This window comes from Camelus bactrianus, chromosome 3 (genome assembly GCF_048773025.1).
Source record: "Camelus bactrianus isolate YW-2024 breed Bactrian camel chromosome 3, ASM4877302v1, whole genome shotgun sequence".
NCBI classification, from domain to species: Eukaryota; Metazoa; Chordata; class Mammalia; order Artiodactyla; family Camelidae; genus Camelus; species Camelus bactrianus.
Genome location: NC_133541.1, coordinates 98909393 through 98921911, shown reverse-complemented (window position 1 = coordinate 98921911; position 12519 = coordinate 98909393). Strand labels below are relative to the sequence as shown.

Here is a 12519-nt window from a genome sequence, read left to right as displayed (position 1 = left end):
CCAATGGAACAGAATAGAGAGCCCAGAAGTGAACCCACAAACTTTTGGTCAACTAATCTTTGACAAAGGAGGCAAGAATATACAATGGAATAAAGACAGTCTCTTCAGCAAATGGTGTTGGGAAAACTGGACAGCAGCATGTAAAACAATGAAGCTAGAACACTCCCTTACACCATATACAAAAATCAACTCAAAATGGATTAAAGACTTAAACATAAGACAAGATACAATAAACCTCCTAGAGGAAAACATAGGCAAAACATTATCTGACATACATTTCAAAAATTTTCTCCTAGAAGAAATAAAAGCAAGAATAAACAAATGGGACCTAATGAAACTTACAAGCTTCTGCACAGCAAAGGAAACCAGAAGTAAAACAAGAAGAAAACCTACGGAATGGGAGAAAATTTTTGCAAGTGAAACCGACAAAGGCTTGATCTCCAGAATATATAAGCAGCTCATATGACTCAATAAGAAAAAAATAAACAACCCAATCCAAAAATGGGCAGAAGACCTAAACAAGCAATTCTCCAAGGAAGACATACAAATGATCAAAAAGCACATGAAAAAATGCTCAGTATCACTAATAATCAGAGAAATGCAAATCAAAACTACAATGAGGTATCACTTCACACCAGTCAGAATGGCCATCATTCAAAAATCCACAAATGACAAATGCTGGAGAGGCTGTGGAGAAAGGGGAACCCTCCTACACTGCTGGTGGGAATGCAGTTTGGTGCAGCCACTATGGAAAACAGTGTGGAGATTCCTCATTTGTGGATTTTTGAATGACGGCCATTCTGACTGGTGTGAGGTGATACATCATTGCAGTTTTGATTTGCATTTCTCTGATAATTAGTGATACTGAGCATTTTTTCATGTGCTTTTTGATCATTTGTATGTCTTCCTTGGAGAATTGCTTGTTTAGGTCTTCTGCCCATTTTTGGATTGGGTTGTTTATTTTTTTCTTATTGAGTCGTATGAGCTGCTTATATATTCTGGAGATCAAGCCTTTGTCGGTTTCACTTGCAAAAATTTTCTCCCATTCCGTAGGTTTTCTTCTTGTTTTACTTCTGGTTTCCTTTGCTGTGCAGAAGCTTGTAAGTTTCATTAGGTCCCATTTGTTCTAATTGAGTCTTCTGAGGTGTATCAGCAAAAGCCTCCTGGATGAAGTGTCTTTTAGATGAGATGTCTTTTAAACAAATCTTTAATAAGATGAGTAGGAATTTGCCAGGTAAAGAGGAGGGGAAACAGAGTTCTAAGCAGACATGTGCAAATGCCTGGAGGTGGGAGATAAGATGTCTTTGAGAGTTGGGGAAAAAAAATCCATAAGGCCAGCTATAGACAGGGAGAGGGAAGAGAAAGCTGGAGACATTGATGGGGCTGGATGGTGGAAGGCCTGGTTCTGGAATTTGACCTTTTTCCTGAGGCTCTGGAAAACCATTGAATGGTTTCAAGCAGGGGAGAGTAGGATCAAATCCATGCTCTGGCTATAAAATAATCCTGCTAACATTTAATCAAGGTGTGTACTTGTAGTTTGCTGATCTTTTACCCTAAGACCCTCTGTCACTGCAGGGAAGTCTGTCCACTTACTCCAAATCAGTGCGTGCAAGAGCCTGAAGTGCGGTAGAGAGTGTGGCCTACCCTACACCTGAGTCCTTGGTGTTTGAACTCAGACACGGGGCCCAGGCTGTGTTGCTGAGCATGTGGTGTTCAGGACTGTAGCTCCCAACTCTTTTGCAGCTTTCCTGCCCTCACCTCAGAGCTCCTTCACAGCAGCTTAAAATTCCTCAGCCACTGTACCTTCCTCTGCTTTGTGCTCTCTACAAATTGAAAATTTTTATGACAATGTCAAATCAATGGGAAAAGTTTTGAAAAGTAGGATTGAGAAATAAAGACCTCTTTGCCTTTTCTCCCTTCAAGGGAATTTGAAAAATATAGAAATTCAAAGTTATATGTTAAATATCCTTGGGGTTTCCTTTGCTTTCCTTTTGAAAAATTTTTACATTAACCAGAAATCCGACAGAGACGCTTGTTGGAAGATAATTCCTTTTGGCTGGAGCTTAAGCTCCATGTTGTGAGCTTTTTAATTTTCTTTCGTTGGTGGTGGGTTGGGATCCAACTGTGCAGTCACCAGAGCTCATCACAGCCCTGTTGCCGGGCAAGTTATCTCTGTGAATCTATGTTTTCCCCTTGTACCTACCTGATGAAAGCCAAATTAAATCAATTTTTAATCAAGGAGATGAATGATGTGTTTTTCCTAGGAAAAGAAACCACAAGGCCCCAAAGTACTGGATACAATAAAAAGTGAAGTTTTTATTCGCATGTATGCTGTTAGGCATGGCTTTAATGTCAGGGAAACAGGAGGTGCTATTAAAGTAGTGTTTGGAAATATGCCATCCCAGGCAGATGAAGGAGAGTGCTTTTTTCTCTGCCGGTCTTCTCTTTCATAGTTTGTGCAGCCTTTGTGTTCCCAGCACCTTGCACAAGTACAAAGTATGTAGTAGGTGCCTGGAGACATCTGAATGGAAGGATGGTTTTGAGCAGGGCCCTCTTTGTCTCCTGTTGCCTCTTGCCTCCAGCCTCTCAGTCTGATTATTTGTTCATTTCTTCATTCATTTGTTCATTCATTCAACATTTATTGCTTCTGGGCTGGTGGGAGGGCCAGTGGTAAGGGATGGGATGAAGAGAAGTTTCCAGTGAGTTGAGGCTAAGCACCATGGCCAGATCTCCCCCTCCTCTTCAGTACATTTTATCCTTTATTTTGGGAAATTGATTTCTAAGCTACTGTCAGCACCGATACCATCCTCCCCCAAATTGCTCTCTTCTACCTGTTTTGTTGGAAGGAAATGGCATCCCTTGTGGCAGAGGGAGTAGGGATGAAGCCTCTTCAGCTCAGTGATGATCCCCACAGTATGTCTCCACAGGCTGTGAAGGATGGGGCTTTGGAGAGGGGCAAGTTTGCATTGCCTGGAATTTGATTCCCATAGTCAGAGGCTGGCTTTGGGCTCTGGGCTCCCAAGGCGTTGGTATCTTCCCAGGACTCAAGCAAGACACCGAATCCTCATGCAGCCTGCATTCCAGCTTGTTACTGCAGTTGAGTGGGTTCCCTGAGTAATGTACTTCATCTGAGGCTTTTACTGAGGGTCTCTCAGAGGAACTCAGGATACTGAGTGGGTTATTCCAGAAACCCTGGGCTGAGAAAATAAGAGGTTAATTAAAGCTATGCGCCGTCTGCTTCCTCATTGTGATGATCCACTTGGGTTGCCCTCACCTGAAGGGTGGTGGTAGTGTGGTTTATCAATTTGGGCAGGTGAACAGGAAGGGAGACAGTAGATAAAATTGGCAGTAATTAATGGATGGGCAGTGGGTGGAAGGGAAATGGTGGAAAGCAGAGGGAGATATTGAGGGGAGCCCCTGGGTTGCTGGCTTGTGCAGTAAAGCTAGGCAAAACTAGAGGAGGATCAGTACTGTGGAGGGAAGAGTATGAGCTTAGTTTTGGACTTGTTGAATGTGAAAACCATACAGAGGAGAGTAGAGCAGGTATATCCTTCAGGGAGAATGTGCCTGGAATCTCAGACTGTTTTCCTGTTCAGGTTATCCACTTGGGTTTTAGGCTACTGTCAGGGGTAATGCAGTCCAACTCCAAATTCTGTTGTTCTGACTCTATTAACAGATGTTGAGAATTTGCAGGAGTTAACAAACCACTAAACTGCAAGGCAAAGGAATGAGTTCATAGGCAAAATTCACAAACAGTAGTGACCCTTTTAGCAGGCTTCTATTTCCTGTCTGTAGTCTCCCTTTTACCATGGGTTAGTTCTGAAAAGGAGATTCCAGAGCTTTGTTAAGACAGTGCAGTGAGCTGTGTGTTTGAAACCCATCTGACTCGTCTGGCAGAGTGAGTTCTTGTATATCATGATGCCATTCCCCATAAGCCCTTTGCCCCAGCATGTTGAATTAAATGCATGTTCCAAGTTTCATGCCTCCAGGCCTTCAAAATGCAGTCTTGCCTCTGTTTCAGATGCTTTTCTCATTGTCTTTGTTTGACTTATTCTTTCTCCTCTTCTAGGAAGTCCTCTCTGACCCCCATCTCCTGACAAAGATACCTGTTCTTACCCACCTCAGAGCTGTCTAGCCATCTCTGTCAGGGTTCTTTCAACCCAGTGCTTACTGTAACTACTGATTTACTTATCCATTTCCATTGCCCATTTGGAAGCTCCTGAACAACAGGATCCTTTACTTAACCTTTGTATCTCCAGCACCTGGCACATGTCTGGGATGCAGCAGGTCTCAATAAACAGTTGTTGAAGGATGAATAATCTGCTGGTTGGATGTATTGGAGGTGGTAACAACTAGATGTATATTCCCTAATAGGCAGTAAGAGTTTCTTCATCTTTTCATAGTGAAAAAATTTTTGCTGTTTCGATAGCTTTCCTGTATGGGAGAGCGAACATGGTCTTTGCAAAAATATTTTTATGGGTTGGTGTGGCTGTTAAGTGCTCATCTGGGGTTGAAATGGCTTTGGCATGGGTGTGAAACTGCAGGTAGTAAGTGAGCACTGTATCTGGGCTGGATAGGCATAGTGCTCTTGTATTTTTGTGGATGCTCTGCATGTTTTTGTGAGCTGCAGCCCAAACATCTGGGTTCTCCGAAGACGGGGCTTGTGCCTGGCTGTTGATGGGAGTGGTTGCCTTTCAGAGTGAGAAACTGTAATATTAATCAAGTCTCTTGTACAGTGTTTTCTATTGGCATTACCAGGGGCTGCAGTGGCTGGTTTTTTTTTTTTTTTTTTAACTGAATTATAGTCAGTTTACAGTGTTGTGTCAATTTCCAGTGTAGAGCTACTGTGGCTGTTTTAAGGAGAGCTGCCACAAGAGGAATCCCTGAGCAGTGGGAGTCAGGATGGAATAATTGGAAAGAATTGCTTCCTACTTTGTGTCAGGCCAGGCCCTTCAGGCAAAAGAGAAGGTGTAGGGAAGATTCTGAGTGACAGTCACAAAAAAGTAAGTCCAACTGAGAGGTGAGGGGATAGTTTTGTAAGGAAACTAGGAAGAAGTGGGGCCCGTGCTATAAGGATGAGACAAGGGAGGGCCTCTTGGCATCTCTCACACCCTTGATGTTCTTAAAATGATACTGTCTTAGTCATGACCCAGTATTGGGTTCAGAGCATCTCCTACCTAAAAAGTGGGCTCCAAATGCTTATTGATCCTCGGCTGAATGTGCTCTGCCTGGAGGCCGATTGTGAAACTGATTATTTTAGGATATGTTTACCTGAGCAGGTAGCTGGCATGTTACCCTGTTTCAGCAAATCTGGTGCTGTGAGAAGACTAGTTGGCAAGTCATCCCCATGGAGCCTGCTGTGGCAAGAGAGACTTCTTGGGGTCCTGCTGGCATCCCCATCACAGGCTCACTCACTGGAACCTAGAAGCCCTATGCAGGCTCCAATTTAGGATGCTGCTGTTGGCTGAGCTGTACCCCTGTCAGTTGCAGGCTGATAACTCCTGGCAGGCTGGGATTTGGTTGGTGGCATCTTGCAGAGCCCCCTGACCCTACCTGCTGTCATGAATCTTGTTGTATCCCCCTTGTACACATGCTTCAGTGTCTCGTGATATACCAGTCTTATTAAGAACAGATACCAGATGGGAAAAGCATCTCTCTTGGGTTTCTGTGTGCTTTTTTTTTTTTTTAAAGAAATATTAAAAAAAAATTGTAGCCTCGCTTGGCGATTTTCCAGGCTCAGAATGTGTTTGTCATGTTCTTGCTGCCCTGTGGAGACCAGCAGAGCTGTAAAGAGAAACCACCTCATTAGGAGACTCTAGAAGAAAACTGGGCTCTCCTGGCACTTCCTCAGGGATTTGGGCCCCTCCTCTTCCACAGCCTGCGAAGGCCAGGGCCTGGGAATGGCTTCCCAGGGCAGTATGCTCTGTACCAGTGTCCAAGGATCTTAAGGAATTTAATTAAGCAACTAATAGACCAGGAGATGTTTAAAGTTAAAGTGTGATTTTGTTGACATTAAACAGTTACCTAAATATCAGTTAATTAGTGCTTTTTTAATATTGCTTCTTGAACTCAAGTTTGGTTTCTGCAGTTGGCATAGATACTTGACAAACCCAAGTTCAGTGTGGAGGTGTGGGGCACAGTTCATCATGGACTTGGAGGAGGAGGGGAAGAGATAACACATAATTTACAGCTGTTGAAATAATTCAGCTGTTTCCCTTGCTGATTGCTCTCCTCTGTACTGCTGATGCAGTGAATTGTTAATGGGATGGACTCTTGCTGTGCCAATCAGGGCTGGGGATGAGGCCATTTTGATTGTTGGGAATAAACTCTAAGGTTGGGAGTAGTTTAAATTTGAAACTAATGCCACATTCCTCCTTAATCCCAGCACAGGATCTCAGCTTTGGGATATGCTTCTATGAGGGCTGCATCCTGTTGTGTGAAAGCAGACACTGAAGTGTGGAAGTTACTGATTGGGTAATGTGGGGAAGAGGGGAAATGAGAGTCTCTGGCTGGGGTTCAGTTAACAGAGCTGCAGACAAGCTGAGTTGCCCATAGACAGAGAAGGTACCTCTATGGAGTGGTTGGTGAGCCCTCAGAAGGTCTCCTCACCTGAAAAATCTGCTCTCCACACTTTCCAGTGTGTTATTGTTTTGGATTAAAGTGTTCATCTGTTCACCTCTTCATCTCTCCAGCCACCGCATTCATTCACCTATTTATCAGCCATACATTTATTGAGTGTCTACTGTGTCCTAGACACAGCTAGAGATGGAACAGTGGATGAGGGAAAGAGTCTTTCCCTTAGTGAGTTTACAGTATAGTTTGGTGGCTCTAATGATAGCTGCAGAGAGAATTACAGTAGTGTATGGAGGACCGACAAAACACAGCAAATCAAACCCAGCAGAATATAAAAATGATCATCTGACCAAGTTGGACTTACCCAAGAAATGCAAGGGTGGTTTCATATTGGAAAATCTACACATAAAATTTTCTACTTTAGTAGATTAGTGGGAAAACTGTATGATCATCTTATTGAGAAAATGTGATAAAATTTAACACCATTCATGATAAAAAACCTTTTAGCTATTTAGAAATAGAAAGATACTTCTTTACCTTAACCAAGAATATCTGGCAAAAAAAAACCAAAAAACAAACCAGGAAACATTTTTTATTTCTTAAAGTTTTAGAAGAGAGAAAAATATAATGATGTACCCATGTGCCCATTATCCAGTTTCAGCAATTAACAACTCATGGGTAATCTTATATTCTATTTTAGAGAGGTAAAATATATATAGCAAAAAAAATTTGCCATTTTAACCATTTTAGGTGTACAATTCAGTGGCTTTAATTACATTCATAATGTTTTGCAACCATTACCACTGTCTACTTCTAAAACTTTATTTCCTCAAACAGAAACTTCCCATACCTACCCACTCCCCGCAGCCACTGGTGACCTGTAATCTACTTTCATCTCTATGAATTTGCCTATTCTAGATATTTCATATAAGTGGAATTATACAATATTTGTCCTTTTGTGTCTGGCTCATTTTACTTAGCCAGAAAATTTACATTATTTTATAATGTTTTCAAGGTTCATTTATGTTGCAGAATGCATCAGAACTTCAGTTCCTTTTATGACTGAATAATATGTCACTGTATGGAAATATACCATATAAAAATCTATTTAAAAATTTTATTTATCTATTGATGGATACTTAAATTATTTCCGCCTTTTTTGGCTACTATCAACATTCGCATGCTAGTGTCGGCTTGAGTCACTGTTTTCAGATATTTGGGTTATGGGAGTGGAATTGCTGGGTCATATGATAATTTTATGTTTAGGTTTTTGAAGAATTGTTGAACTTTCCCATGGTGGCTACACCATTTATATTCTCACTGTATTGTACCAGTTTTCCATATCTTTGCCAACACTTAACTTTCAATTAAAAAACATGGCCATCCTAATAGGTGCCAAATAGTATCTCACTGTGGCTTTGATTTGCATTTCCATAATGACTAATGATACTGAGAGTCATTTCATATACTTATTGGCTATTTGTATATCTTATTTGAAGAAATAGCTATTCAAGATCTTTGCCCATTTTGAAATTGGGTTGCTTGTCTTTTTGTTGCTGAGTTTTAGAAGTAGTTCATACGTTGTGGATATTAAACCCTTATGTGATTTGCAAACATTTTCTCCCATTATGTTGGTTGTATTTTCATTCTTTACGGGTGTCCCTTGAGGTGCAAAAGTTTTAAAATTTTGATGCAGTCCAGTTTATCTATTTTTTCTTTTATCACCTGTGGGCTTTTTGTCATATTTAAGAAACTGTTGCCCAATCCAAGGTCATGAAATTTTGCCCTTATGCTTTCTTTCAAGAATGTTAGTTTTAGCTGTTAAATTTGGGTCTTGATCCATTTTTAGCCAATGGTACCTTTGTTAAAAAATCAATTGATGTAATGCTATGAAAGTGTATGTTTGTTCTTACATCAATATAAGAGTATATGTTTATCTTTATATCAGTACCATGCTATTTTGATTATTGTAGCTTGGTGGTAAAGTTTTAAAATCAGGATATGTGAGTATACAGATTCAGTGCAATCCCTATCAAATTACCAATAGCCTTTTTTACAGAACTGGAATAAAACATTTTTAAATTCATAAGGAAACACAAAAGACCCTGAATAGCCAAAACAGTCTTGAGAAAGAAGAATGGAGCTGGAGGAATCATGCTCCCTGACTTCAGACCATAGTACAAAGCTACAGCAATCAAAACAGTATGGTACTGGCACAAAAACAACCACATAGATCAATGGAACAGGATAGAAAGTCCAGAAATAAACCCACATGCTTATGGTCAATTAATCTATGACAAAGGAGGCAAGAATATGCAATGGAGAAAAGACAGTCTCTTCAGTAAGTGGTGCTGGGAAAACTGGACAGCTACCTATAAAAAAATGAAATTAGAGAATTCTTTAATACCATATACAAAAATAAACTCAAAATGGATTAAAGACCTAAATGTAAGATGGGGTACTACAAAGCTCCTAGAGGAAAACAATAGGCAGAACATTATTTGACATAAATTGTAGCAATATTTTTTTCGAACCAGCTTCTAGAGTAATCCTGCCAAAAGGATTCTGTGTACCTGTTTTTATGTACAACCATAGTCTATATTTTCACCTACTTTAATTACATTATTTTCCATTGTGTATTCCTGATGATCCCTTTTTAGATTGTTGATTTTATTCAACCAGTAGTGCCAGGCACAATGCTCAGCAGTGAGGATACAGCAGTGGATTTGGTAGACAGTTGTCCCTACCCTTGTGAAGCTCCTAGTCTGATGGGTTCTGGTTGTTATAGGCCCATGAAATGGAATTTCACTGACCATGCAGCAACCTTGGAGAGCATGAGGAGGTTGTTGAGCCTCTAGCCCTGGCTCCTATCGCTGCTTTATAAAATACAAGTGAAGCCCTAGCAGGACGGTGGCAGTTCTGCTTCTAACTAGGCTCTCAGCAAAGCCCAGGATGCGGAGCCCTGGGACCATGGCAGAGTCAGCTCTGAAATGGGGCTGCTGCAGCAGAGAGGACTGCTGTTTCCTAGGCAATACTCTGCTTAATATTTTTAGTGTGTGGTCATGGCAGAACTAAATGTGATTTCTGATCCCAAATTGGTAATAAATGTAGACATATTTAGAGTCAGAAACAATGCATTTAAAATCCTCTGCTCCTTAATTGTCTTGCCAAGTGATGATTTTAGGTTTCTTTGTTTCTTGGCTACCCACCCAGCCTCCCACCATCTCTCAGAGAAGGCACCCAGATTTTCTTTGGGTGTTAAGTGGGATTGTGAAAGCCGTGAGTTATGGCTCCTTGAGCTCTGTTGAGGAGTGTCTGATTTTTGTGTTTCTGCCCACGTATGTAAATGTGTACATTTTAAAATCCATCCTCCTTTCAAGTTTTTAAGGATCTGGGATTATAAATAGTCTTGGACTCTCAGTCATGTTAAAAATAAAACATGATGCTTCAGTTGCTGACTTACCTGGAATACATAGTCAACCAGCATGGTAGTGGCGAGTTCAGTGCTTGGTGACCTGTCTTTGAGCTGCCACTAAGGGTTTCTGTAAGTAAATGCTGCTTTCTTGGGGATTCCTCAATTAGTTTAAGAAGCCCCCTAATTGTTACCTATCTCATCATTTCAAAGTTGTAATTTGTGTCTCAGGTTGCCCAGAACAGTATCTGTTTTCTTGTGGAGTGTTCCTTAAGAGGCCTTTCTTTTTAATTATACTATCAGAGATTCAGATGTGGAAAGCCATACTGTTTTTGATTGTGAATAGGATGTAAGCCACCTGAGGGCAGTGGTGGTATCTTTTGCAAGTTCTGTTCTACAGTATGATTCCCAGTGTGCTCAGGGGATCTGAGGTATCTGTTCCTAAAGTATGAATGCTGAATGCTTATAATCCAAAGTGCCAGAGTGGCTGGCACAGAGTAAGGGTTGGTATGCTTACTGATTTTCAGATAGTCCATTTGGAGCTATGGATTAGAAGTCATACCTTCCTCCCTATCATAGTCCCACTATGAGACCCTGACCTCTGGAAGTTGAGAGATGACAGGGGAAAGGAAAGATAAACTCTGATCCCTGCCCAGGCCCAGACTATGGTATGTAAATGAGTGTATGAAAGTCCTTGGTGTTGTTAGGGAGCAGGCTGTAAAGAAAGCCCATAATGCTTATTGTCAGGAAATCTAGTTATTAGTTTAGAAGGAGAGGGAAGGAGAGGGCCTGGAGCCCTTACTCCCTAGATGCCAGCTGACCCTGTCTAGAGTAGTCCAAGCAGTTTAAGTGTGCTGAATTTGCCCCTATTGCTCCTGCTTTCCCTATTCTCCATTACAGGTAGGAGAGCAGCAGCAGGAATTTGGAAACAGGCCTGAGTCACCAGGAAGCTAGGCTCTAAAGTGGCTGTTCTGAGTTAACTCTTCAGTGGGGACTGATACAGAGCCAGCCAGTATTGCTTAAAGGTTTCAGTGGAAATGCCTTTGTAGTCACCTAGAGTGTGGTCCAGGTGTGTGGGCAGACTGGTTGCTCAGGGAAGCTGGGTTTCAAGGAGAGACTTGGTTTTCAGAATAGAAAACAATTTTATATGTTTATCCTGTCCTTACTTAAAATTTTCTCTAACGGTAGTTGTTAGAGCTACAAGCTTCTTGAGCCCTTGCTTTGTGGCAGGCATTGTGCTGTATGCGTAGTATCATCTCATTTAATACTAACAACCATCCTACAAAATAGTTACTGTCAAGTCCCATTTTAGATGAAGGAATTGAAACTTGGAGAGAGGTTAAGCAGCAGTCCAAAGTCTCACAACCAGTTGGGGAGACCTGGGTCGAAATCCAGAGCCCAGATTCTTTTCATTACACTGGAGTAGAGATGGAGTTGAGTGGAGCTTCTGATAAGCTTGGCTGCTATCACCAGACACAGACTGATCACTCTCAGGACCTTATGTGGAGTCAGGGAGCAAGTATAAGGAGTAGGTCTCCTTGGCCACTCCCTGCTAGGAACTTGCAATATATGGCCTAATGGAAAGTACACTGACCAGGTCCAGGGTATTTCTCTAATTTACCTGGTTACTTGCTGATGTGCATAGGCAAGCCCCATTCACCTTTTGGGCCTCCATTTTCTTCATCTGTTATGTGGAAATAATCCTGTCCTGTATGTTTCCTGGGTGGGGAATAGGATCATAGACTAGTTGGAAATGACCTTAGGTATTATCTTGGCCAACTTTTACCCAACATAGTTCCCTCCTCCCCACTGCTGAGTTCTTGCCAGACAGTTGGGTACGTATGAGGGGAGTGCCTGGTGCTGGACTCTGTGAAGGGGAGCAAGGAATGTTTTTGCTTCTTGTACAGCTGGAAAGCCTGAATTATGGGTTCAGAGGTCAAGTCACACAGGGTGCCAGTGAACTGGTTGCATTATGAGTCAAGGGCATTCTTTCTCTTGAATGTCTGTGCCTCTACTGTGGGTGGGGCTGTGCCAAGGACATAAAGTAATCAAAATGTGTGTGTGTATGTGTCTGTGTCTTTGCCTGTGTTTGTGTATGATGTGCAGAAATTTGGATGCGTGCATTAGAAGTGGGTCTTTCCACAAGAGGGCCCCAGTAGGCTCACTTAAAAATTTCTCTACTGACCAAAATGTGTGCATTTTTATTCACAGTGTTGCAGAACAAATAAAATGAATGGCTGATTTCATAGTCCATGGAAAGGCAGCATGATCTGTGGGAAGAGCATAGGTGCTGGGGCCCAACTAGTTTTGATTCCTGACTCTCCCACTCTCTCGCTGTGGGCAAATTATTTAACCTCTCTGAATTTTAACCCTCATGCTTAAAATGAGCAGCATGTTAGAACCCCATCAGAGGGTTGTTGTGAAGAGAAAATAAGCTTAGAACTTTGCTTGGAACACAGAAAGTGCCCTATAAATGTTGACTATAATTATTATTAGACCAAATTTATTTTCCTCTGCGCTGTGCAAATATTGCA

At 41.6% G+C, this 12519-nt stretch overlaps 1 protein-coding gene across 3 annotated transcripts in view; it reads left to right on the top strand.

Moving 5' to 3' along the window:
- Positions 1-12519, top strand: part of SIL1 (SIL1 nucleotide exchange factor) — a 210386-nt gene that overhangs the window by 29361 nt on the left and 168506 nt on the right. Inside the window, exon 1 of one of the 3 annotated variants that reach the window (XM_045507929.2) lies at positions 6390-6474. The exons of the other annotated variants lie outside the window; for them this stretch is intronic. Within the exon in view, the coding sequence (XP_045363885.1) occupies positions 6416-6474 (59 nt within the window). The 5' untranslated portion in view covers positions 6390-6415. Of the gene's footprint in view, positions 1-6389; positions 6475-12519 lie in introns of those variants that run through there. 3 annotated transcript variants of the gene reach the window in all.